Source organism: Buteo buteo, chromosome 1 (genome assembly GCF_964188355.1).
Source record: "Buteo buteo chromosome 1, bButBut1.hap1.1, whole genome shotgun sequence".
In the NCBI taxonomy this organism is placed as follows: domain Eukaryota; kingdom Metazoa; phylum Chordata; class Aves; order Accipitriformes; family Accipitridae; genus Buteo; species Buteo buteo.
Genome location: NC_134171.1, coordinates 49,520,687 through 49,547,854, shown reverse-complemented (window position 1 = coordinate 49,547,854; position 27,168 = coordinate 49,520,687). Strand labels below are relative to the sequence as shown.

General features: G+C 37.8%; 2 protein-coding genes across 6 annotated transcripts in view; one reads left to right on the top strand and one right to left on the bottom strand.

Moving 5' to 3' along the window:
• Window positions 1-1,906: 1,906 nt before the first annotated feature.
• On the bottom strand, window positions 1,907-7,371 carry TIGD4 (tigger transposable element derived 4). The gene has a single exon (XM_075029680.1). It carries the CDS (start codon window positions 6,787-6,789, stop codon window positions 5,254-5,256), a length of 1,536 nt encoding a protein of 511 aa, XP_074885781.1. The 5' UTR covers window positions 6,790-7,371; the 3' UTR covers window positions 1,907-5,253.
• A 51-nt stretch (window positions 7,372-7,422) lies between these two features.
• The window catches only part of ARFIP1 (ARF interacting protein 1), a 45,031-nt gene continuing 25,285 nt past the window's right edge, over window positions 7,423-27,168 (top strand). Inside the window, exons 1-4 of one of the 5 annotated variants that reach the window (XM_075029693.1) lie at window positions 7,442-7,565; window positions 11,954-12,033; window positions 16,511-16,612; window positions 26,108-26,216. In XM_075029693.1, coding sequence (XP_074885794.1) covers window positions 11,956-12,033; window positions 16,511-16,612; window positions 26,108-26,216 — 289 coding nt within the window. In that variant the 5' untranslated portion in view covers window positions 7,442-7,565; window positions 11,954-11,955. Of the gene's footprint in view, window positions 7,566-11,953; window positions 12,034-14,508; window positions 14,572-16,510; window positions 16,613-26,107; window positions 26,223-27,168 lie in introns of those variants that run through there. The other 4 variants (XM_075029716.1, XM_075029725.1, XM_075029710.1 and 1 more) reach the window with 4 other exon arrangements.

The following is a 27,168-nucleotide window of genomic DNA, read 5'->3' as shown; positions in this document are numbered from 1 at the left end:
GCAGCTTGCCAGAAGGTTGTGCCAATGATTCTAACATTAACACTAGAATAAGCAGGATGTCAATGAATATAAAACGATGGAAGGAAATGGATGAAAAAAAGGTGGGAGAGGAAAGAAATACAATTTTGAATAGCAAAATATCGTATTGCATCATTTATACAGCTTAGAAGTATGAGGCACCAACCCTGCTAGGAGAAAAGCAGTGGTTTCAGTAAGTTGTCTCCTTGTATGGCTGACATGATGGCAGCCTCACAACACATGTCTCAAGAGACGTGGATGACTTCAGATGAGCAATCCAGCAACTAGTTATCACACGTCGAAGTAATCCTTCTTGAATAGCAAGTGTTTTGCAAGAACTTCTCCAGAGAGTAGAGCTCTTCAGCTTTCCTCCTGAGCAGGGGCCAGGAGAGCTGAGACCCCTTACCACCTTGCCGGGATGTCTCTATCAGCAATCCCGGGTCCCACAGTGTTTTCAAACTGCCATTCAATATATTATGAATGGCATTGCATTCGGTGTTTGGGGTGAGGTTGCACCATCCCATCAGACTACAACTTTCTCAGACAGATGAGTCACCACCCCAGTGATTATAACCAAGCGCTCGCACAGGCACACCAAGCAACACCAACGCAGAAGTGGAGGATGCAAACCAGGTCTGGAGCTCACTCCCCCGATGACGTGGCCGACAACCTGCGTGCAGGCTGACAGTTTGCACGGATTGTAGCTACGTGTGTGGGGAGGGGACTGACCTGTTCCCCTTGGTGCTATTCACACACAAGGCTGGGAAGTTGCACCAGAGGTAGGGTGGCATGAAAGTTTAGGAAGAACGTGACTTTCAGCTGCAATATTGTAAAGGACAGTAAGGCATTTTAAAAATTGTTGTAAATATGGCATCTTCTCACTCAGCAGATCTGGTAATTCAGTGTGGTTTTTGTTCACACTACTGATCACAGAAATATGTAATTTACACTTTTCCATTCCACTCAGAGGTGACACAGCTATGAAAAAGTTAGCAAGACACTAGTGGTTTCCCCACTCTGCCTTAACCCAGAAGTTGTACGGTTTTTACTAGACCAATGCAGTTAAACAGCTACAGTTGTAAGAGAGAAAATACATCTCAAATGGAGTAACCGTAGTAGCAAGAAGGGCAATGAGCTACACTTGAATTACTAATCTTATGAAACAATGATGTGGTTATACCCCAGTGCAGTTGTATCAGTAAAAAGGAATCACATGTCCATACAATGCTGCTGTACCAGTATAAAAGCTACATGTGAAAACAGGCTGTCAGACATAAAATTGTTATCTTTTCATCTGTTGCAAAGATTTTTCTATTGTTAATGAATGTATTGATAGAAGTACACTGTCACTCATCACATCGCAAAAAATTTCAATTAGATTTGTTTGCTTATGAATTGGCTGGGTTTGCTTCTGATTTTCCAGGAAGCAACCCCCAAAATAGGCATATTAAAACATCTAGATACAAATACTGACTTCCTTGCTTAAACATAAAAAACTCTTCTCTGCCAACAGCACCGTTCAGTTCCCAATAAGAACTTTGCAAAGTCTTCCTTTAACAATTGCCTCCCCAAAATAGGAAGCACCAGTTTTTATTGATATTAAAGGTAGAAAATAATGTGAAACACTGTCATTGCATGCCATGATTGCCCAGTTACCACACATTTTAGTTAAGTGTTGTGTAGGCCAATATTCACTCTATCATTTCAATGAGCACAACCACCAAAAAAATCTGGAAGGTATTTTACTAATATTTTAATGTTATAATTTAATTTACATTTAAGAAAATATTGCAGTTAAAGTTTAAAATCACTGAAGATTCTGTGTGTTTGAGACTATCATTCTCAAAATTTACATAGGAATGAGAAACCATCGACTTATTTACTCCCTTAACTACTTAGCTATCAAAATGTCAGAAATCTTGGGTATACAGGCACATATGGATTGCTCTCCTATAAATCCTTGACTCCCCCCTCCTCTGTTTTTGCCTAGGGCTGCAAAAACTTGTTAAAGTAATTTCCGTTTTTGGTTAGAGGTGAGTAACCTTCCTTTGAGTAACATTTTTTAAAAGGAGATGTAGTTTTATAGTTCTGAAAAGTATTGAGAACTGCACACAACAGTAACACACACAAAAAATCCGAAACAGTGTAATATTTATTAAAATTTTCAAGTGCAGATGTGTTTTGAAAAGCATACTTCATTTCACATATTACTTGTCTCAAGAATGACTCTGAGAATGCTTTTGATTATATCAAACATACTTTCCAAATATTTTTTTCTATTTTGGCCTTGTTTGGAAGTCAGTTATATTTTTAAAACTTCGTATTTTCAGTTCACACTTCTTGAAGTCACTTTGGGTTACTGAAAGTGACCTCACTGACTTGACACCAAAGCACATAATTATTATCTAACCATAGCATAAAGTAGAAAAGCATATGGGAAAAAGCACATAGTTGTCCAAACTAATACCTGAAGTATTAAAGCAAATGACAACCTTAGTAACCTGCCTTTAGTAGAAAAGGCTCTTATTTTTAAATGTGGTGCAGTCTAAAGCAGTATTATTCCTCTCCCTCCAAATCATACCACCCCAGACATAAAAAGCCACTGTCCTGGTGGTTTACCTAGACAATGTAAAAAAATCTCTAGCTCTAGCTGTGTACACAGGCTAAAATGACTAACATTTACATAGTGTACCACTTCCTTTTTCACTGCTAGCATTTCGGATCTGAGGAGCCTGCATTTCCCCGTGAATAAACACCTGAAACAGCACCAAGCTTTGAAATGGATTTCACGTTCTCTGTTTGACCATAAATGTGACAAAAATCCAAGTGAAAAGAAATATTTGGGCTCCTAAATAATTTTGAAGGCTATAGTGTTACAATATAAACTGTCTGACCTACACCAGTTTCAGTGAGTGCATTTTAGCTTGGTTTCTCAGAATGAGCTAGGAGGCTAGGAAAAAAGTCATATATTCTCTAAAGATACAGGATTTCAACGGGTTGTATGCTTTTTAAAGCAAGTTCCACAATTCACCTTCGAAGTCCAGGCCGAATTAGTAAATCCTTCCTGTTGTTTTCATGAGGGACTATGACAGCACTCAGTAATGTACTTCCTTCGTTACCAGCTAACAACGTTATTTCCCATCTCCTGATTTTCTAAGCCTCATCTTGCAAAGATTACACTTCTTATAGATCGAACCCTTGTTTAACCAAGATTTGTTGCTTACTTATGCAAGTCTTTCTCGCTCAGATCCAACACTTTGACACTCGGTATTCTCTTAGAAGGAAACAGAGTCTCCTTATCTGGATCCCAGGCCGATGAGGTCCACGTGGAGTCGAATCTTAAAGAATATACACATTTACTATATGGACAATACAAACTTTTCCCTAAACTTGCGTTTAGCAGGAGAAGCTGTCGCAAGAAAACCATAGATTTTTAAATCAAAAGAAGATTACTATAGGAAAATTATCCATAGGGCTCTGTGGGATTTATATGAACTTCAAATAAGCTTAGCCAAAATAAAAAGTACTTTTCGTAAGCTTGTTCTAAAAGTATTTAACCAAGCAAAATGTGTTGATTTATTTGACACAGCTTCCAAATTTAAAAGACTTTGCATCTGTATTTTAAAATAATAGTTTTAAAAAATAGTTAAAAGAGATAATGAGGAGGGGTACCTCTTTCATAGAATCTATAAAACTCTGTGTGGGACTTTATTTATTGGAAATTCAACAGAAATTTCTTATTTAATCAGAATATCCTTTGGATGGAATTCACATCAGATATTTCATAACAGGAAACCAGAACTTTGTGGGGTTTTTTTGTAGGGGTTCTAGTAAAACATTCATACAGTTTAGCCTTAGGCATTTTCTCCCCCCCACCCCCCAATAGTTTCAGTGTCTTCCAACAATTTGATACATTTCTGAAATGCTTTTACAAATGGATAAACTGTCCTCCACCAGAAAGAACAGTAAACAAAGCTTTAGCCAAACTATTTATTGAAAACTGAAGACGCAAATAAGTGAGAGATTGTTTCTCATGGTTTAATTATAGGCACCATAATTAACTCTATTACAGAGGTTTCCTAAAGGGCTTCCATAAAATATTATTTTCTTCCTCTAAATTAGAAAGATTATTATCTCTAACTTTTGAAAAAAATTAAAATTGACAGATATGGAAAACATTTAAAACAGGTTTTGAAAAAAGTCACAAGCAGTACATCTCATAAATTGAGATTTTTGGCTCTGGTATAATTACAGTGCTTGAAACGCATACTTGAAGATGTGTAAATGTACTGTGCATTCATGCAAACAGCACCCCTGTTAACGGTACTTAGAATAATAAACCACACTGGTGCACTGAATCCTACAGCAAAGCCTTCAGGTATAGTAAATAAAACAAGAGTTCAGTAAGATTTTGAGTGCAGATACTGCACAAGCTGATTTTTTTCTGTATTTACTGTAGAAATACATGGAGTTGCACAGAGGGACCTACATCAAATCCAAATACCAAAAAGGCTGAAAGGGAGAGAATGACCTTCTTTTTTGACCTCTTCAAAGACCAAGTAAAGGTTTGTTTGTCTTTCGACTCTAGGATAAACGATTATGCCGTTCCTGTGTATCGAGCAGCTTTAAGGAAACAAAACACATCCAAAGCTGCTAACTTTCTGCTGTTCATCATCTGCTGCAGAAATAAACTATGGCCAGAATTCTTGAACAAGGACAAAAAGAATTTATTTTAAAAAACCCTTAGTTCTCAGAACTTAAGCATCTATTTTCTGTGTTATTCATTTTTTTTTATCAAAAGCACCAAGCTGATAAATAGTTACTGTTCAACTGTCAACAATTGCAAAGACACCAATGAAATTATCAATGTGAAGAATTGCTAATCTCTTCCTGAAAAAAGAATTCTGAGTGGGCACCAGTTTACCCCGAGTGCACCGAACTGCTCAGAGAATTGCTTTTGCCTCCACTGTACTTAACTACAGTTATCATTTTAAAGGTTCAACTTATTTCCTCTCTCTACCCCAAATTTTGTGTTCTTTCCTCCTGATTTTGTGGGAAACTTCAGTTCACAGCCCTTTTTCACAATTTCAAATTTCTTTCGTTATGTACGTCTAGGCACCTGAGCAAGACACACTAGAGAATGTTGCAGCAACACTTGTTATTAAACTGCCTATTTTTGTTTACCTACACAATTCCCTTTTTTCAATTACATGCTTTCACACTTTGCTAAAATATTTATTTACATGCTACTTGTTGAATAAAACTCTCCAGGTCAGCTAGGGAATCGTGAAGTGAATCATTCGTGTCTTGACTTCTGAGAAACTTTCGAAGGGTATCCAAAGCACTCAAAGCCTCATTTTTTGATGGTAAAGGCTGCTCAGCTCCCTGAAATCGATCACTTTCATCCTCATCTTCATCACCAACACATATCCCAGCTTTATCTGCTGTTCTTTCTTTGGCACACATCCTTTCATTATTTGCGGGCACTTCGTAAATTACCAAGCCATCATCTAGAGCTGCATATTCCTCCAAAGATAAACCTTCTGGAAACTCCACTCCAGCTGCCTGTGCATGTGCAATCACATCAAAGTTACTTTCAACCTCTGTGTCATTACCATTTGCTTTGGTTTCTAATCTGAATCCTGCTTCATTGTAACTTTTTACAATAGTCTCTGGTGTCACTTCCCTCCAGCACAGGTACAACATCTCAATTGCATCAAGAAGAGTCAGCATAAACTCTTTATTGCCTTCTACACAGTCAACAAATCTCTTGATAAGACAGTGCCTGTATTTAACCTTCAGACTTCTGATAATCCCTTGTTTCGTAGCTGTACATGAAGAAGAGTCTAGAGGAGAGAACACTAATTTGACAGATTTCAGGTTCTTTACTTCTGTGTGAGCTGGGAGAGAATCAACGAGAATAACTACTCGTCGCTGCTGTGCTTGAAATCTGTCATCAAGTTTACGCACCCACTGTTCAAACACTTCTGAAGTCATCCACGCCATATCATTTGCTTCATAATCCACAGGTAGCGACTTCCCATCTTTAAAAGAGCACGGACTTTTTTTTCCTATAACAAGCAAAGGAAGTTTCTCGGAGCCATCCATATTTGTACCCACCACGACGGTTATTCTGTCTTTGCTTAGTGCACCTACAGAACAAGTCTCCCCTTTAAATGCAAATGTGTTATGTGGTAACATCTGATACAACAATCCAGTCTCCTGTATATAAAACACGTTTTTTGGCTGATAATCGTTTAAATAATAAAGAAGAACATTTTGGTACCAAAGAGTTGGGGCATCCACTTGGGTAGTATGAGCTGCTTCTACAGGCTGAGCTCTGAAAACTAAACCGTACCTTGACTTGAAACGATCGAGCCAGCCATTACTGCATTTAAAATCACTATGTCCGAGCTTCTGGGCAAAATCATTGGCCTTGAGGCGCAGCATAGGACCGTTTACCGGCACATTCAAGCACTGAGCAATTCTGTACCATTTCATCAACGCCTCCTCCAGGTCGACGTAAAAAGCAGTCCTTAGCCTTTTTCTTTTCGGATCAAATCGTAAAGATTCAAAGGCTTCCAAAACTTTTTCTTTATTCTTCATAATCGAAGACAAGGAATTCTTCTTTATGCCGTACTTGGCTGCAACGTCTGCCTTTTTCTTGCCACTCTCCACGGCACTGATGATGTCAATTTTCTCCTCAATAGATATGCTTTTTTTCCTCCTCACCGCGGGTTCGGGCAGAGGACTCCCCGAGGCCTCTGCCATGGCACCGCCACCGACTTCCCGGCGCGCACCCCCACACGCGGGCGGGCACCCTGCGGCTCTGCCGCTTGCGGCTGCGGGCGCCTTCGACCGAGCCGGTTTTCGAGACCGCCTCTGATCTCAGGGGCATGGCACCTGGCAGACGCCGGAGCAGCCTCCCGACTGCAGCCGGCGGACACACGCCAGCGCCGCGGAGCAGCTTAATTCCGCCAATGCCTCGGCCGGGGAGCAGCCGGCCCTGAGCAGCAGGCCCAGAAGGGCGCCTCAGGCCCGAACGAGGAAGACGGCCTGCCCGCACGCCCGCCGAGGGCCGGGCACCGCCGCCACCACCGCCGTGACCGGTGCAACCCGCCCTCGCCGCCGCCTCCCCGCCTCTGGGCGCCCCCCCAGACCCGGGCCGCGCTTCCAGAGGCCTCCGCCGGGCGGTAGTACAAGACAAGCGCCGGCAGGAGCGGGCAGGGCGAGCGGGCAGGGGCGGCCCCGTCTCCGGTTGCTATGGCTACGGCTCGGCGGGGCAGCGACCATAGACACAGGCGCGCTGCCGCCGCCTAGAGAGACCGCTTCCCGCCGCACCTCCGCCGGCGAGGCCGCCGTCAGCCTCTTTTCCGGCCAAGCGCTTCCGGCTCCTGCTGGTACCGGAGAAGGAAGAAAATAAAGCTGGAGACGGGGCACCGGCGCCGCCCCGCCCCGCTTCCTCCTTCCCCCCCTCCCTCCCTCCGCCCCGTCCTCCCTCCCCCCGCAGCACGACGCCCCTGGGGCCGCAGCAGCGCCGCCGGCAGGTGAGGGACGGGCCGGGGCAGGCCGTTGGGCCCCGGGTTCGGGTCGGGCCGGGCCTGACCTACGTGTCGCACGGCGGGAGCGGCCTCCGCTTGCCCGGCCTCCCCGCCAGCCCGCGGGTGCGGGCAGCGGCCGGCTGGGCCTGCCGGCGGAGTGGGGGGAGCCCGCAGCCCCCAGCGGGGCTCGGCTGGGGGCTGCCCCCGCCCGCCCTTCGTCCTGCCCGCCGGCCCAGGTGCTGGGCGGGTGCCCTCGCCGTCGGGTTCGGGAGTGCGGTGCGGCTTGGGGGGTCTGCCCGTCTCCTCGCCTACTTGCGGGGTTCGCGGCGGGGTCCCCGCGCCGGAGGGCGGCGGGCACCCCGAGAGGGCGGGCAGAGCCTGAGCATGGTAGAAGGTGGGTTTCACGAGAGAGAAGAGGAACCTGTTTGTTGGTGGAGGAAGAAAACTCTAGGTGTTGCATAAATCTCACGCCCCTGGGACTTATTCCGCACCCTGAGAGTTACTGTTCTAAGTGTTCCAGTTTGTCTTTTGCAGCTGGCTTACTATTCTTAAAACGTGGAAGCACTGTGGTGGTGTGTGAAAAGCAGGTGTTGCATCTGGTATTGTTTATAAACTATAAGCAATTCTTCTGGTGTTGCTTATAGCCCATCTCTGATCTATCGTTTTTAACTGAAACCCCCTCATAGCCTTTCATGTTGCGTCCCCTGAACTGGATGTAGTTTCAGCGTCCAACGTGTGCTTTTTATGCGTGGTGGAACTAGTAACAAGGAGTTAGCTCTTGCAGTCGGTGGTGCTGTTATCCAAGTGTTGATTCTGTAGAAAAGATAGCAGAAGGGTTCTTTTGCAGGGCTGGAGAAGGATGTCATGTGATCAGTGCAACTCCAAAACTAAATGGCTGTCTGAATCATGTAAATGTTTATGTATATATTCATGTACACACACAGTTAAAAAGTAAGGAGTAAGTAATCCAGAAGAACATTAGATTGGAAAAATCGGAAGCTGAGGATATATCTTGATCAGCTGCTGCTTTCTGTTTTGGTAGAAGTTGAGACCGTAACGGGAGCCCATGCCATAGCTAATCTGGAGACGAGCAGGGCGTTAAAGAACTTAGGGGCAGGTTGACCTAGAGTAGGGAGTGTGGAAGTTAGTGGCAGCCCTGTTCTCCAGTCCTTATCTCCATCATGTCTTGTAACTTGCAAGCATAATTAGATCTTGCAAGTGCAGCAGCCAGGGAATTCAAGAGTGTAAAGAGAAAACTATGGTGTGATTGCAGCAGAAAGTATTTAATGCAGTTCTTCAAATTCTTTTTAAAAAGCAATTGATCTTGAAAAGAACTAGTGATAGTGTTCTTAGTTAGAAATTTAAATTCAGAAAATATGTTTTACATACATCTTGTTTTCCACGAGCACTTGCATTTTCTGCAGTGTTACAAAAACTTTTATCACTTATCTATGCAGTGGAGTAATAAGACAGCAGTAAAAGTGTGTAATAAACTTTATTTGGACAGAAGATATCTTGCTTTTACCTTACTGGCAATCAATTTAAGAGAAAACTGAAGTGAAGCAGCCAGTGCATCCTGCTTGGAAAAGCAGATGTAATTGTCGAGAATCCCATGGCTCTCGTTTCTGACACCGTAAGTCATTTACTTAAGTAATGTAACTATGTTAAAAATAAACCCCTTATTCAAAAAGGATTTATTGTTGATGACGTTTAATTCATATTTGCATGAATAAACAAATACAAATCTGCCTTTTTAATGAAAAGTCCATAAGTGTGCTCTTATAACCATTGATTATAATTGGTTAAATGTCTCTGAAGTCTTCATCCTAGAGGAAGCTTAGTATGTTGTTTATAAGTTTTTTGCTTTGCTTTGCTTTTTACTTTGCCAGTTGAAGAAATGGTATATAAATCCCCAGGACTTAAAAATTGTGCAGTTTTATTTATGGTGAGCAGAACTTAAAATGACTGAGGTTGTGATCTGATGTGCATTTGAGGTGGCTTTGCCATGTGGGGGAAAATTCTCGGTCTATTTTGTCTCTTCTGTTCTACTCTGGTGCCGTAGTTCTGTGGATTTGCAGAATTGGTCTAATGGGGGAAAAAATGAAAATCCAGAGGGGCAGGGGTGATGAGGGCAGGGTTTCAGGCTTAAATTAATGTCAGAATATGGATTAGGTGTGTATTTCCAAGTAGAATGTCTCTGAGTTGCTGTAGTTGCAGCTGATGGTAACGAATGTTCTGGTACACTAAAGAGTCACCTACTATGTTCTAAAGTTGTGGCTGTTTTAGTGAAGAAATAATCAATAATGCAGAATTCATACTGTACTGAAGATTAGCAAGCTCTTACAAAGAATGGCCCTTTGACACCTGTAAGAGAAAATCAGGAACTACTGAGATACAGAAGTCTATGTGCATTTCTGTAATGGAACCTTAAATATAAGTAATATATGTATGTAGATGCCATGTTGGCCACAATTTCACGTGAACATCTTAACTTCTGAATCTTTGTAAACATGTAGAAAGTTTTCATCCTTACATCCAGCATTTGATATGTACATCCCCATTTTTTTGCTATAGAAGCAGTTGTCAGGGAATTCTGTAGTTAAACTAGAATGTGCAGTTAAACTTTTTACAAAAGCCACCTTTAATCTACAGTTTTCCCCTTCTCTTGTTTTCCAGTTTGTCAGTGTGATCCTGCAGAGCTGTGTTAGAAGCGTTGATACTGTTTGCAGGAAAAGAATACTGTACAAAAAGTTGGTGTGTGGGGGAGGCTGTAACACAAATGGTGAATTAAATTTGGATTTTTAAAAAATGAATTCTTTGTCTTTACACAGTGTCGTCTACATGGGTTTGTGAGATGGTTCATGCCTCTAGATTAGGTTATTAAGAGTTCTTAAGGCTATCAAGAAAATGTTTTTGCTGCTTATAGCATTTCATAGTTTTAAACAGCGATACTGTGGTGTGTAAGTTTGTATGTGAGGTACAAACATAACTCCAGGATCACTGATGTGGTAAAACTGAGGTACAGATTGTCTTAACCAAGGCTGCGCTACAAGATGAATTTAGCTTCTTGTTTAACCATCAGAGCAAAGAAGTCACACTTACTCTTCTAGTCCATAATGGAAATTTTTTATCTACTTGGAAATAAGCTGTAAAACATGGAGGTTGTTTTCAACCTCAAGCAGAGTTTGGACAGGATTGTGTGGGAAAACAGCATCTCTGCTGTATGGTCTTTCATATTCAAAAGAATTATAGAAAATTAAGAAAGTTATATAGAGTAGTTATACTTCTTTCTTAATTACTTCAAAAGGAATTTTGTATTGGTTGGAGAAAAATCCAACTTCATTCAGTGATAGCCCTGAATGAATTGTTTTACTGAATGAATTGTTTTACTGGAGGAAATGTCTTATTTTATTCTGTTTTCCAAAGTAAAGTAGTAGGTTATCCAGTGTAATATGATCTAGATGATTCAGCTTCTCAGCCTTTGTGTCCTTATTTTATTTCCCTTGTCATGTGAGCTGCTTACCTTATTAATTATTTGCTTTAATTAAAATGTTTTATAGCTTAGGAAATTGAAATACAATATAAATATAAATAGTGATCTCTATAACTTTTCTTAATTTGGTATGTGGCTGAACATCTGTAAAATGGTGTAAGACTTAATGAACTGAAGTCATGTGTGATTATACTCAATACTGACAGACTCAGTTTAATTTTTAATGATTGGTTGTCTCCTCTCAAACAGCTGAGGGAATTGCAGTATAACCTGTAGTTACCAGCTATTTGAAATCAAATTTAGATACTTTTCTTATTTAAGCTGTATTAGGTTTCTAACTTGCCTTGCATGATCACAGAGTTGATTGCTTTCACAGAGTGCTCAGTATTACCAACTTTCTTTGCCTCTGTAGGTGAGATTTTTTTTTTTTTTGAATAAAATGGAAGGGATTCTGTTTCTAGTTAGGTATAACAGACTGAACAGCTTGCTAGGTCCCAGTGGTTTAGCATCAATATAAACTTGCAACATTTGGATAAATCTCCTGTCTTAACAAAATTGTGATCTTTGCAATGGTAGAATACAGTCAGTGTATTGTTGCAGGTGACAGTAAATATCAGCTGAAGAACCTTGTTTGACTTCCTGGGTTTTACATTGCAAGCTTAGCTGTCTGTGCGTGGAAGGTTGCTTTGGTAGTGGAAGCTTATGCTAGACTGTATTCCTAGTCTTGGTTAGATTTTGGAGAGGTAAAAGCCCGGTCACCATCAAAAGAGGGAGGTTCCTCTTTGCTTTATCAGAACTTGTAAAAGAAGTGTTTTCTGAAAGCCTACTTCACTTTCTGTAAGGTGCAACATCCAGCTCCCTTCACATCAATTAATGCATGCCAAACCTATTTTATTTTCAGGTATGTCAGAACACAGCAGTGAATCCACAGCACTTGATGAATCTCATCCAGCTGCAGAAGAGGTCCAGTCTGACTCTGAGGTGATTGGGTGATAGTTATATTAGTGTAAAATCAACCAATCCCAGCAACAGTTTCAGACTGCCAAAAATTCTGATATACATAGCACAGTGAAATTAGTAGGGGGACATGAGTTCATGCACATTATCTTGAATGGGTGGGGTTGGTTTTGAGACATTATTAAGAACAATCCAATTAATTCATAAAAAAGGATTACTTCAACCAGTAGTCTATTGCTGTGTTGCGGTATTTGTTTTGTAAGTTGAATAGTTATAGGCGTGGTAGAGTCTGAAAAGTTTTAAGTACTGCAGGAAGAAAGAGTTGGTATTTAAAAGGCAGCAATCTTTGTGTAACTTCACTATAACAAGGCATTCTATCTGCTGCTGGAGTGGTGAATTTTTTTTATTTATTTTTTTTTCTTGGAAGCAGATACAGCTTGTACCTTCTTTGTGGAGAAATCTGAGACTTTTTAAAATTATGATCAAATTCCTAAGGTTCCCAATAATATTTAGCCAATCAGTTGTGTTTGGGAGGCTGTTTCAGAAACATAAAGAGTAAACGTTTCCCTGACTGTTCTAGAATAACAATGAAAAAGGTGATGCTGACTTTATCACTATTAGAGTTTCAGTGCCAGTAAATTGTTTTTAAGCTTTTTATAGAAACGGAATAGTGATTCCACAGATAGTTAGCATCTCTCCAAACCTGGTATTTGTAAACAGATGTGTGACGAAGGTAGTCATTAAGTTACTAAAGGATGAATATATTTTTTTCTACATAAAATGTCCAGCTGAAACTTCATGATTTTCTGTAGTGCTTATGTCATTCATGCCTAATACATCAATACAAATTTAGGAACTTCTTCAGATTTACTTCAGGCTCTTCCTATATATGATAAATTTTCTTCTGAGGATTCAGTTTCTTTGTATACTTAGTTTAAATCAGCTGAGGGCTACGCTTGACAAAGGGATACTTAATTCAGCAATCGTACTCATTGTTGCAACAGAAATACTGTGGTGGTTTGGTGGTTTAGTTTTCTCTCAGATCAGTAAACTTACCTTAATTGTGTGAGGTTGCAGGAACATGCATCCAGAGGTAAAGAGAAATGGCAGCTGGTTTTGGCAGTATCCTACAGTTAGAGTAAGTATTTTGAGACACTGCACTGCTGAAGTAAGCTGATGTTGTGGCTGAGAGCAGTCCTTCATTCTCAGTAGTTTCTTACTGCATTATTACCCCCTCTGTTTCATAGGCACAAGTGTTGGAGCTGTGTGATGAACTGTTTTGGAGAACTGATTTGAGTGGAAAAATTACCCATCCCCTTTTTGGGCATAGGTCACCTTCTTTTAACCTGCAGCATTTCCTCAATCTTGTTTGCTGTACAGATACATTATTCTGGCCCAGGGAAGAGGTGGGGGAATGGGGAAGGCTGATGGGGAGGAAGAGTTAGGAGTAAAGGGCAGAAAAAAAGGCAAGGATTTGTTCTTGGCAGCAGTTCTAGCTTAGACTGTTGACTAAAATGCAGGCAGTGATTTCTTGTTATGACTGAGCCAAATTAGCAGTTTATCCCACTTTCCTTTTTCAGCTGCTCATTTCATGTCTTTGGTGCTTGTCGGACCTCATTGCAAACTGGTTCAACTCACTGAAACTGTGGAAAATGAACCCAGTGAAAAGGTCTATTGCCAGGCTAGTGAGTTGAGTGTGTTTACTGCACAGCCAGGTGAGTGGCTGGGAGATGGGACACTGTATGGCTCACAGTAGGGACTGGAAAAGCAGAGTGGTGAAATGTCCTCCTTTCAGCAATGGAGAATGGTGGTTTAGTTCAGATGTAACATGAAACTGAAGTTAGCAAGTCATTTTTTTGCTTTCTCTGAATTTGATACATACGTTTGACTCAAGTAGGAATGCTTAAAAAATATGTGAATTGCTTCTAGGTTGTCTTAGATTTCAAAAGTTGTCCAGAGAAGCTGATGAATTTTTATCTGATACATGTATTTACTAGAGACACGTATGCATATGCATAAGCGTGTATATCTCTGAATAAATGCATAAACATATATCAATGTACAATATTAGCAAAGTAGAAGTATAGTTCCTAGCAGTCTTGGAGTTTAAGCAGTTGTGAGATTTAGAGCAAGCTCGAGCTATTGAACAGATTTCCGAAATTAAAATCTAAAATGGCAGGTAACTAGAACATTTTATCTAATGGTGTTGTATAGCAACTCCCTGTGAGGAGCAGGGACTTGGACTCGATCCTTATGGGTCCCTTCCAATTTGACATATTCTGTTCTATGAAATGAAACAAATTACTGTTTTAAAAGTATTCATAAAATAAACATAGACCTTTTGATGTGCTTCAGTTTTTTCATTTACTTAAAGGCTATGAGTTTAGAGTTTGTTCTATTGTGTGAAGAATGACCCAAAACTGTGTTCTAGTTGTGGGTGAAGACTGGACTATATGGAGAATTTGGTATGCTAGACCAATGTGAATATATGGCATGTGAGCTATTCCTTCCTAGTACTGAAAGAAGGCACTTACTGGGTCCTAAATGAGAGGGATCGATGGGGTAAGTTAGTGTGTTATAAAGTCACTTTTTCTTGAATTCATAGCATGCTGACTTTTTCTTAAATGATTTGAAATCTGTTCTTTGTGTATTTAGAATTTTTTTTCAAAAGCTGTGCCTAAATGTTTAGCTTCTCCTCTTAGGGAAGTGTTTCATAAAGCACTATTTTTGAAAGAGTAGCTTTCAATTCAGTTTTGTTAAGTTAGTTGTAGAGAAAGTCTTGATCCTCAAAAGGGGAAAATGTATCACCTCAGATAGTATTTTATGGGTGTAGTTCATATGTATGGTTCTTGGAGTGGCTTGTCCTTGGCCTTTTTCGTTCTCTTCACCATATGGGTAAAAGGCAGCATTACTCAGTGGACTTTTGGTGGTGTTTTATGCTGCTAATTGAAGAAGCTTATTACACTTTCAGAAATGTAAATGGGATTTTGTAGATACCAAATAAAGTTTGAGTAGTGAACTCTGCTTCAAAAGACCAACAGAGATGAAGTCTCAGTAATTTACAGTCTTTGGAAGAAGCTATAGTAACACACAGCTTTGAAAGCAATCAGGAGTTAGAGGAGCATGTTTATTGGAGTGCACAGACAGTGACTAGTTAGAATAAAAGCTTGGGAGGCCTCAAAGCTTACTAAGGAAATCAAGCTTACTAATGTAAATGAAGTGGTGAGAGGTGGTAGTGGGGGAAATATTGGCAATGGGATATGACAGAAGATGTTGCTGATTAAGAATGGTGCAGGTGATCCTGAGTAAGTACCAATAAAATCTTTGTGTTATATGGATATCCTGTAAAAGCTCCACATGTGGTTGGAGAAGCTGCTGGCTCTTCAGCCTGATGTCAGACTGGGCCACTTCCTGACCCTTTGACTGAAAAGAGCTGGTTCAGTTTGATGATCTAGGAGCTTTAAGCAAAGAAAGCACCTATTCTTAAGTACGCCTTGATGGTGTACCAGGTCTTGCCAGTCTTGCACAGGTGCATGGACTGGTTTGAAGACTTCAGACAACTTTTATATAAGTAATTGAAGAAACACTGCTTTGGTTGTGTGTTGATTTTTTTCTACTGTTTACACTTTAGTTGACTAATGAAGCTGTCTTGCAGAGTTAGGGGTAGTTTTTTTGAGAGGGCCGAAATTTTCAGTTTCTCTTAGTTTTGGGGAGTGTTAGGGTGCCATTCCCTCTTCAGGTGCTTGTAAATGGTGTGTGTTTCTTCTGGGAATGTCCCTTCCAGGTTATACCTTAGGTCATTCTTGAAAGCCATGGTTTCACAGCTGCTGCTACTGTTCACAATGCAGCTGCATTTTAAAACTAACTTTGATTCTTGAATTGCATTGGTGCTTTTAAGTTCTTGTTTCTGCATTTCACTTCAGATTTACCGCTGACTGAATGACAGTTGCATACCGACAGTTTAGTCAGAAGGTGGCACTATATTATGAGAAAATAAGAAGCAAGTTAAACTATTTTATAGTTTGGAATCAGTACTTTTCTTTTTGTAACACATGATTAAACTCATTTTACTTCTCTAATATTTCTTGCTTACCATTAGCTAGTACAATTTTTTTTTTTTAGCCAGCTCACCTTTTTTATAGTTTGAGGTACATAAACTACTCTTAAGGGTCGAGTGTGTGTAGAAAATATTTGTCTGGTCCCACATGTCTCATTTGTGTCTGACACTCCCCTACCCCCCACATCAATAGGTTAAATTTTAGTGTTTCATTTCTCTTAGATCTTGAAGCTTTAAATTACTTCTGTCTGAGCTGTGCTAGCATATTAATGTGATTTCGGTATGTGATTAAATGAATGTATACAGACCTAGTATATCAGAATATTACCAATAGGAGTTTGAAATAAAATCAACTGTTATGAAACCTATACATCAAATATTTTCATATAGATCACTCATTAGAAATTGAAGACAAATGCTAACTTGTTTGCCCTTATACTATAGGAAGGTGCAATGGCTCAAGAGTCTCCGAAAAATTCAGCAGCAGAAATTCCTGTGACTAGCAATGGACAGCTGGAAGATTCTCACGAGCACAGCTTTAACAAGGTAAGAATTTTCTTTGCTGTCTAATAACGTCCCATTATCAGAAATGCTAGAGTTACAATGCAATGCATAGCAGACTTCACTTGACAGTTTTCTAGAGCTTTAATGGAAAAACTCCTTTGAAGCTCATAAATTATTATTTGACATAATGTGATTGCACATTGCAATAACCTTTTTTGTATAAAAGGCATGTTAGTAGTGGCAAATATTTCTGAACATGAAATAGTGTAAATAATTGGGTGCTCTGTAATGCACAATCAAGTGCATATGCTTCTGCATTCTTGTCTCTGATGCTTGAGGATACTGATTTTTAATCCGACAATTTTATTCATAAAACAGGACAGCAAGCACTTTTAAAATATAAGACTTAACAGGTCTTGTAAATTCAGGCTAACAAATCCTAAATCTTTTATGAAAAAGTATAAAATTGTTTAGGCAAGGTACTTCTAAGGGGTATTAAGTTTAGAAGCAACATGCCTAAAAGTAAAGAAAGATAGTCAAGTTCTAATCTGAAGTTGTAAACAGGAGAGAAGTAACTTTTCTTGTGCTGAAAATGAAAAATTACTACTGTATTGCTATATGCTATATATATGAGATTTATCAGAATCCATCTTATTTGTTGTATGTTGAAAAAAAGTTATACTTCCATGATCATCTGTATGCAATTTTGAGTTCTTTCCCTTAACCTCGATGTATTTTACTATCAGTTCTTGTGTTTGCCTGTCCAGCAGAGGGTGCTATGGTATAGTTTATGTAATTTGTGGTTCTGTGGTTTTTTTTGTTGTTTTTTTTTTTTGCTTTTCAGTTGGAAATATGAGGTCTAGTTAATTATCCACATTTATTAGATATCTGTTGAGACTTAGATTTTAAGGAAGCTTTAACACTCCCATGCTGACTTGCAGTGCAGGATTATTTCTAAAAGAAATACTGAGCAGAACTTCAACATTTTATTCTGTCCTGCTAAAATGCTGATTAGAGGGGGGAACCTTCATAAGTTTAAAAACAAATTACATCTACATCCTGAATATTGGTAAAATAAGCATCTGCCTAATTTTGTCTGCTGGTTTTAGCTTTAATGGAAAAACTCCTTCAAAGTTGATAAATTATTGTTAAAGTTGACTTAAAAACCCAAAGCAGATACTGCACCTTGCAATAACTTTTTTGTGTGAAAGGTATGTTAGTAGTGGCAAATCTTTTCTGACTGTTAAATAGTGTAAAATATTGGGTGCTCTGTAATGCACAATCAAGTGTATACTTTTCTAATTATTGATTCTAAGCCTTGAGAATACTGACTTTTAGTCCAGCAATTTTATTCATAAAACGGGAAAACAAGCATTTAAATATATATTAAAAGTATAATTTTAAACATGTATTTATTATATTATCATTATAAAGAAAAATGTTAACTAAATATGTAAAAATATATATTTTAAAAATAAAATACATCTTGAAAACAACATCTGAGACCATTTGACTATGATTGCAGGATAGATGTATAGTGAGCATGGCTGTAAAAAAAAAAGGCATAAAACTTCATGAGATGAAAATGCATCCATATTAGAGCTCTTATTAAAAAAATACTGCACTTATTACTGGGCAGTTTTTCTACTTCTGCTGAATGGGCCATGATTTTTTTTTATGAATAGCACTGCAATGAGGGAAGGCTTATGTTTCTTAGGATTTGACATTCAACTTAGATCTACCAGTAACATAATGTAAAAATTAGGACGATGTTTAATGAAATAAAGTTAAAACTAAATTTTGATAAAGATGTACCTATGTTTAGGGGGGACAACAAAAATAAACCTTTAAGTGGTGATGAATTTGGGTTCACCTGGAAGTAGAGAAACAGATTTACTATTTTTAAGCCTAATGACCTTGATGCTGCTGTGACATGACTGCTAAGTTATCTTTTAATTACATAGTAATTGCTCCTTCAGTGTAGTGCATCCAATATTTATTTATTTATTAGTTACAGTAAACGGAACTTTCAGTGTTGTTGACTTGGTCAGAGCCCTTGTTCAGTCAAAATACAACCACCATTTTCAATGGAAAGTTCAAATGTTAAGGTAGTTTCTTTTCTATGGCCACATATAAAAGCTGAAGTAGGTTTTTCCTGGCATGTTAATTATTTTGCTGGCTTGGAGTCAACTATATTTTGAAACTTCCACAAAATGGGTCAGATATTTGGTCGAGTTGCAGAAAATTTATACTATGCACACATAGTTGAGTTTGCTGCTGTAATTATTTTCACAATGCTTATTCTGAGATCAATGAAGATGAAGTGTGCTTCAAATATTTTTTTGAACTCTTGTACAAGTTAACACCCGCATGTGTGACCTAAACTCAGAATATGTGATAATCAGGGCTTCTTATAAACAAAACAAAGAAAATAAACTTCTTGGAGTTAACATCTAGGTCTGTTTACTAATCTGTTAGTCTGAAATTCTAATATTTAGCTTCTATTCATCTTGCTTCATGTTTGTTATTTCTAATGCTTAATGCTATACTTTCTCTTTTTTTCCTTGCCAGGTAATTTTTTGTTTTAACCTAAAGCAATATGCATTGCACCACAAAATTTCTGTGCCAAGTTTTCAGGGGTCTATTTTCCTATCGACTTACGGAAATGACAAGCCAAGTACTGATTTTTAGGAGGTTGCTTAGGAAAGGGGCAAGAAACCATTACCACTTGAAGTTGCACTGTTACCACAGTCCTCAGTAAGAGTATGTGACCACAGTAGAGTTTAGAGGACTCAAACTCCAATATACTGATTTCAGTTACACCTTCTTGGGAAGCTGGGAAACAAGGTTATTTTAGTTTCTTGTTTTCTTATTGTTATGATCAGGGAGCTGTTCATCTAGATGTTGTACAATTCAGATGTAAACAATAAAACATCATTTATCCTGTTGTTTTTTTTTTTGTCTTCTACAACCTTTTCTTCAGAGTTCTTTAATTACAAAACTAAGCTTTCCTCTAGACTTGCCTTCTGTTTAGTGCTTTCATCAGACCTCGTCCATAAGCTGCTCAGGCGTGAAAATGCGTGTTTACTGTCCTCCAAATGCAGTATTTGTATGTACTCAAGCATGAGAAGTATTTCACTTTGCAAGGCAAGGTAGTGCAAATGTATTTACCTGGAAGTGGCAAAGTGGGGTTGCTCCTTCTTTGAAGAAAAATACCATTAGTTTTGCAGAACATCAGACAGCATAGATTGCCATAATGTCATTTCAGAAGGAAGCTTATTAGTTCCAGTCTTGTGGGAATGTGATATAGCACTACTTGATGCATCTTCTTTGTTTCTTATGTTTAAGAAAAAGAATCAAAAGCATATTTTATAAGGTAACTTAAATAAGTGTTTGCCTAACTACAAAGTCTCAGTCAGAAATATGCTGCTACATTCTAATTCTGTCTTGTTTGTAATAATAAGAGATGCCTGTGGAATTCTGACAAGTTTTGTCCTGCCCGTATGATGGATGGAAACTTTTTTTAACTAAAAAAGGCTGTAGCTTCAGTCATCACTGGATGAAATGTCTAATGTCCTTTCATTACGAAAAAGCTTGACCCAGTGCTTTTCAGCTCTCCAAGCTCTGTTGGAACTCGCTTAAGCTTTAAACATTTAGTGTATAGAACTGTTTAGCCAATGTTGGGATGTTTGTTAGTCTGTTTTAATAACAGAGGACTTCAGCATTTCCTAATCAAACGTGTTTTTCTTACTACTTTGTACAAGAAAACTCAACATACAAGAAAGTCTTGCTGGTTTATTTTCTGCACTGGTTTATCTCACTTATCCCTGACTTCTGGAACACAGTTTTCCTCCCATGCTATTATTATTATGTGATTAGAATAGTGGTGTTTTATTGTCACTGAGGGGATTGGGAGCTGAGGACTGTGGTAAGGAGTGAGGAAGTGTATTATTCCTAATTCAGTAACATGCCATATAGTGTGAAAGCTGTGTAGGAATAAATTAAATTAATCAAAAAACCTGTTTGGTCTGCCTGTAAAGGTGTTCAGGCAGCTGTAAGCTATTTGTTATGTTTAAACTATTCTACAAAGTCTATATGAAGTTATTATCAGTCTGAGTCTCTGAAATTGTTGTTCCAATTGTTTCCTTTCATTTTCAGTGTAGACTCTCTTCTCCTGGCTCTTTTTGTATTCTTATGGGGAGCAAAACCATTATTAAATGTGTATGTAATACTAGTAATAAACTTTAGGCTGCAAAAGATAAATTAACTTTGTTGTGAGTCTTCAGTTTATCTTATTAAAAGTAGGAAGTAAGTTCTGGGATCTGATGAATCTGAGTGCATGTGTTCAGCATCTTGTTCTGTAATTCCGTTGCCAGGCTGCACAAATAGATAACGTCAATTCTTTTTTGTCTTTTGCTTTCTGAAAAAAATGCCAGCCTTGTCACTCACATTCTACCTGAAAGATCTGAGTTAATCTCTTAGGTTTTGCCATGTTGACTGGCATAGTTAGATTTTACTTTGGGCAATTACATTTTAATTAATGTAGACTGATTTAAAATACAGTTCTGTGTGTCAGTTCTAGAAAACTGTTTTTAGGAGATGGAACAAAAAAGACCAGTCTTTCTTTTTGTTGCCAAGTGGTCTGCTTCATACAGTCTTAAAAACCCCAAATACCAATGTTAATGATGAGAGTAGAAGGGAAACTAATTTAAAACTGAATTGTAGTATGATATTAGGTAAGTCAAAAGGGATGTAGTAGAAGAAAGGGTCTTCTGAGTGAAGAGCAATGTATTGGAGAATAGAAGAAACATGTCAGTCTATGTTGTTTGCCACTTCAGCATCAATTAAAGCCTTCAGCTCTCCTCCCATTTATTTTTGTGCCTGAATTTATATTGATGTGAGGATCTAGTGGCTTAATTAATGGAAAATAGGAGCTGAGTGATATAATAGGGCAAAGAGAAGAAGAAAATGCTGAATATGTACAAGGAGCTCCACTTGCACATGAATTAGGATAAGAAGCTAAAGTTCAGAGCCAGTTATCTTACTGGACAGGTGTTATGTCTATCCACATTACGTTTTATTTCATGGGACTTGTAGTCTTTAAAACTTTAAACTGTGAACTTTACAGTAAGATGTGTTGCAAATTTTTCCTGAAAGTAACTTGAGTAGTTTTATTTAAAATGTCATCCATCATTAAAAAATAAATGAGCATATGATTGTTCCCAGTTTAGTCACTCCACTTTTAATGGACTCCCTGACCTAGGTAGTGATGTGCGGTTTTTTAAATACCTTTATTCAAGATAGTAAAGGCAAGTAAAACCATATCTGTTAAACTTACTCTTAGTACTAAGCAAAAGGTTATGCTTAGTCATGCATTAATAATGGATTGACATAACTAAGAAATTAATACAATTAATACTTGCTTCATAGTTTCTACTAAGCTGCTGCAGAGTGACTGTGCTTCTAAGTTTCTTAGTATGTTTCTCCTGAGCGCCTTTCTCCTGAGTGTGTTTGGACCGAGTTTCTACAAAGTTTGTACAAAGTATGTTTCAACTGAGTTCCTATTAAGTTTCTTAAGTATGTTTTGACTGAGTTTCTCCTGAGTGCATTTGTCCTGAGTGTTTGTATTATGTTTCTACTAAGTTAGTTTCGACTAGGTATGTTTCTAAGTTTTGACTAGGTTGGTTTGTACTGGTGGAGAAACAATACAGTTCTGGTATCTTTCCCCTCTTCATTTTAGATCATTATGATAGCATGGATGGGAAGTAACTTTTTGGAGGTAATCTTGTAATTCAGGCAACTTTCCTTCATGAACATGCATTCTGAGCACCTTCTTTGCTGTGTCTACTGTCTTAACAGGATTGATATTTCAAAAACACATACTGGTTCATCTGGATGATCCGTATAATAAACTGATGAATATTGCTGTTGTGTAAATAAGACTAACCTTACAAAATACGTTTAGTTTAATATGGTGATTTGAACTAATTAAAATGGGATTTTAACAAAGGGTTAAAGTGCTTTAAATGCTCTATTCAATATAGGTTTGCACTGTCTTGGCTAGATCTAATTAAGCTAGTACAGCTGTTCTGTGTACCTATATTTCATGCTTTTGCTTCTTTAAGCCTTTAGCATGCTAAATGGCTGAGAGAGGGATAGGTAATCCAACCTTTTAACAACTGGGAATATTCTGAGTTGTAGACATTTTAGACCTCTAGCTCTGGGTCTCAGTGAAGTTATAATATTAAAATACTTCTGCTAGATGATAATTGCATAAACATGCAATAGTTTTCAGCCTCATGCAATTGAAAATTATGAATGAAGCATCTTATTTCTTTTTTTTTGTTTGTGATGGTAATCCCTTAACAGATTTGTAGTTTTGAAATACACCAACAAATTTTGATGAATTCTAAAGACTTGATTTCCCTTTTATGAAGAAGGGGGGAAATCACTTATGAGTTTGAGAGCAGATCTTTTGATCATCAAAATCTTCCTAGCTAGAAGAGCAATACGTAGTCAAAATATAATCACCTGATTGTAGTAGGGTCATCTGTCGTTACTTCCCGTGTTGTAACAGCAAACCTACATTTAGTGGGAACAAAAAAAAAAAAAGCAGGCTATTTACCTTGCCTTCTTACCACTCTAAAAACTCCTTAAGTACTGTCATATCTTCTCTTAAATGTGGGGTTTTATGCACAATCTTTTCTTAGTCTAAGACTGTTTCTAAATTATCCTTCTTTGTAAATTATCGAAGGGATAAATTGCTTTGTCAGAATGATTACAGATTTTTGGGTAGCTTTTTTTCTTTATCTACACTTGCATAAAAAAAAAAAGCAAGCACAGTCAGTTACAAGAATGGCATGTTGGAAATTGAAGTTTACATGCAGAAGTGTGTCTCCACTGAACAGTAACTTGCATGTTTATAAACAAAAAAAGTAGTGTTTTGATGATCACTGACTTTTTGATGACAATTCTGGTCATGTGTAAATGGACAAATGGTGAATATCTTAAATTCATATGCAAGGATAACTTACTTCAGCAGGGTATATTTCAAATAGTTAATTAGGTGTTTAAAAACAGGTTTGAATGCAGTTCTTTACAGTGAACTTTGCCTTTTTGCTAATGAAAAATGTGTAGATATCTTCAACAAATATGTGTTTGTGTACCTATACATACATATGTATATATTTATGTAAAAAAACCTGATATGTATATATACACAATTGTAGATCTTAGTAATTTTCATGATCCAAATATCAGGTTTTTATTTAAGAGAAGGGTGTGTTTTAATATGCTGATTTATTTAACTCTGAAGTTTGTTCAGCCTATGTTTAGCTTCAAATTAGAATTAAGTTGAATGTACAGAAGTAGTACAGTTGTTTAAGTTTAGATATAAACTTTTGTCTTTACAAAGCAGATGTTCTGCATTTTAACCTTAAATACAGATGATTGCTTAGATTCCTATTGCGAACATGCTTAAGCAGGTTACCTGTCTACATTTGTCTGGCTACAGATTTAGGTATTTCTGAAAACTATGCAATGTGCCAAGGTGCCTTCAGGAAAAAAAAAAAAAAAAAAGATGCCATGTCCTTTTTGTTAAATCAGTGCATCTTCTCCTCTGCAGTCTGGTTATCCTTTTTCAAGTCTGTCTGCTTTTTCAGCTTCTAGTGACTTGCTATGTTTTTAGTTAAATGGACTCTGTTAGCTAACCTAAATTGAAGCAAAGGCTTTGCAGCATACCTCCAACTGCAAGTACTTAAATGGAAGCACCAGTGTTAAGTCAGTAGTGAAGACTGGAAAGAGTATGTATCCAATGTTGTTATATGCTTAATTTGTGAATCAGGTTCTGCATGTGACTACTATTTGTTGTTCATGCTGTTTATTTTTCCTTTTTCTTTTTTTTTTTTTTTTTTGTATAATGCTACAGATACACAAATATAGCATAATCTATTGTTAAGTAGCCAGTTCATGTGAGTGAAAGTATGGCTATAGGAATTAGTTACTCTGATTGCAGTAACATCCTGGGTTTTCAATATCAACAAGATTTCTGTTCTGCTGGAATTCATATGTTTGTAGTTCTTCCTTTTTTCCTCCTCCTAGGAGTTTGTCTTAAACTGAAGACAACTAACTAAATCTGTGGGGCTGTCATCCAAAGCCAGTTCTTGACAGTCTGAGCCTCTAGGCAGTATCATTCTTATGTACTAGCTTGCTTCTGGTTTGTGGATCGAGTGACTACAGTAATACGTCAAACATGGATTGGATTTTAAAGGTTGTGTTTTCTTTGTAATTAGAAGCATTGCGTATATCATAAATAGTTACTGCACATGTCCAGACACTGACATCTTAAAGCTATGTAGTTTTTCTCTGCAAATTTCACTATTGCTCCTCTATACTTTTTCATCTTTTTTGCCTCTATATGGAAGCACAGGGGATGCAAAAGAGTACCTGACTCCACAAACTTCCAGTTTTCCAATTTCTTGATGCTTAAGTTTTTTAAGTGTATTTTACCTTTTTGCTTTTGCTTCCAGAGTAGCTTTTCACCCACTTCTTATTTTATGAATTAGTGGTTTTAAATTGCTTTGAATACCTGAACTTTTTTTAAAGCCCTAAGTATATTCCATAACACCAGAGGCTTAAACTTCAATCAGATGACTGGAAATATAGTCCCAGAAACCTTTAGGAGCTATTTGTAGAGGTGGGTAAGATAGCAAAAATGGGCAGTAGGATGGTATGTGAATTGATATGTGAATTCATAGCTCAGTAATAGGCCTGCATTGGGCTTTTGTGAAAACTTCAGGTGCATTGAAGTTAGTTGTAGTAGTTAACCTAGCTCTCAAAAGTTTAAACAAGGTGATCTCAGGCAATTTTAAATCAATGAGTTTCAAAAGCAAACAGAAGTAAATTGCAACTTTGTGCTGTGAGCACTTGTGATGATGTAGAGTAGGTGCTCAGAAGGAAGCTGTTGAAGTGATGCCTTTCTGGATGTTTCTCCCATGTCAAATATTAAAGAGATTTCCTGTGCTATTTGTAGAAATTAAGGATGCTGTGAATTTTAAAGCTATTTCTTGCTTAGAGTGAAGTAATTTTTTTTTTTTATCTTTAGCATTATGACAGTTGCTTCCACATTTTTGGTTTGTAAAATGTTGTCTGCTCTTAGTCTTAGATCATTCTGTACCCCTGTTGGTTTTTAACTGGAAACATTATTAAACTGATATGGCTGTTTGGACCAGCTTCAGACCACATAACATGATGTTGCGGGCCACGTTTTTGGTAACTGCTGCTCTAAGAGATGGCATTCTAGTTCTTCATCAATATAAAAGAAAATTCTAGAATAAATACACAGGCTATACTTAGAGTGTTTCTTATTCATTTATTTGTGCATCGCAGTAGAATGCTATGACACCAGTGAAGACATTCCAGGCTAAAGGCAGAATTGCCTGTCTGAGAGCTGCTGAAATTGCATTATAATACTTCTGAGTCACTTTTATCTTTTTTTTTTAAACATTAACTTTCCATTTTTATTAAAATATTTCCAAGGACTTGAAACATTCATTACCAGTTGGACTTGGACTTTCTGAAACCAAAATAACATCTCATGGCTTTGACAGCACCAAAGAGGGAGTCGTTGAGGCAGGACCATTTCCAGGTAAAGGTAACTGCTTTTTTTGTCTTTACTTCTCAATTTAAAATCTTCAGGCATATTTTCACATGGTCAGGTATACAATGTTCTGTAGCTGCTTTGAGCATTTTGGTGTAAATGTACACATTGAGATATGCATTAGTGACAATCTGTTTATCTCCTCTGGTAGCTCGGTTGTTAAAATAGAGAGAATATGGTACACTTGTACTATCTGTCAAGCGACTAGTGGAAGCGACTTAGTGTTAAATTGGTCTGTGTTTACAGAAAGGGAAGTCCTTGAGCACCTTGAAATGGTGTCAGACTGAAGAATTTTACTATTACATTTCATTGAAGCTTTCTTTAAATGTTGCAGGTACTGTTCTGATTTAAAACATAACTGAAGAGTCACTTATTTCTTGATACACAGCTCACTTATCTGGAGCAGATTAATGAGTGGAATTCTTCTTTGTTGCCCCTGAGACTTGTCTCTCCTTTTTTTTGTTGTAGTGCCTATATTACTTTAATGTATTTGGGTCTCTTTTTCCAGGTACTACGTAATGAAAAAATGTCTGTTCTCATATTTTCTCAGCACAAAGTTGCGGTTGTTTATACCAGAAGAATTTTAGTTAATATTTAATTCACTATGCAAGTATTAATGTATGTTTTAGAGAATCTAAGCTAGTATTAAACAATGAGAAGTATAAAGTGATAAACAAGCCAGTAATGTCAGTGTTTCCCATCTGTCTAAAAACAAGAGTGCCACAATATAGTATGTGAAAGTGATATTTTAATGAATTGTGTGGCTTCAACAATTTCTGAATTTGAAAGGTTTGAAATTATCTCAAATGAGCAGCTGTGAAAATAAGTCTCTTTGTAGTCATAGATTTAATTTACATTTTGCTTCATTTGCTGTTTGGTAAAATTCGGTGCTTATGAAAACAATGATTTACATGCTGTACTTTACATATATTATGAAGTG

Excerpts from the sequence above, each read along its gene's own strand:
- TIGD4 (XM_075029680.1), bottom strand. The coding sequence starts at position 6,789 with ATGGCAGAGGCCTCGGGGAGTCCTCTGCCCGAACCCGCGGTGAGGAGG.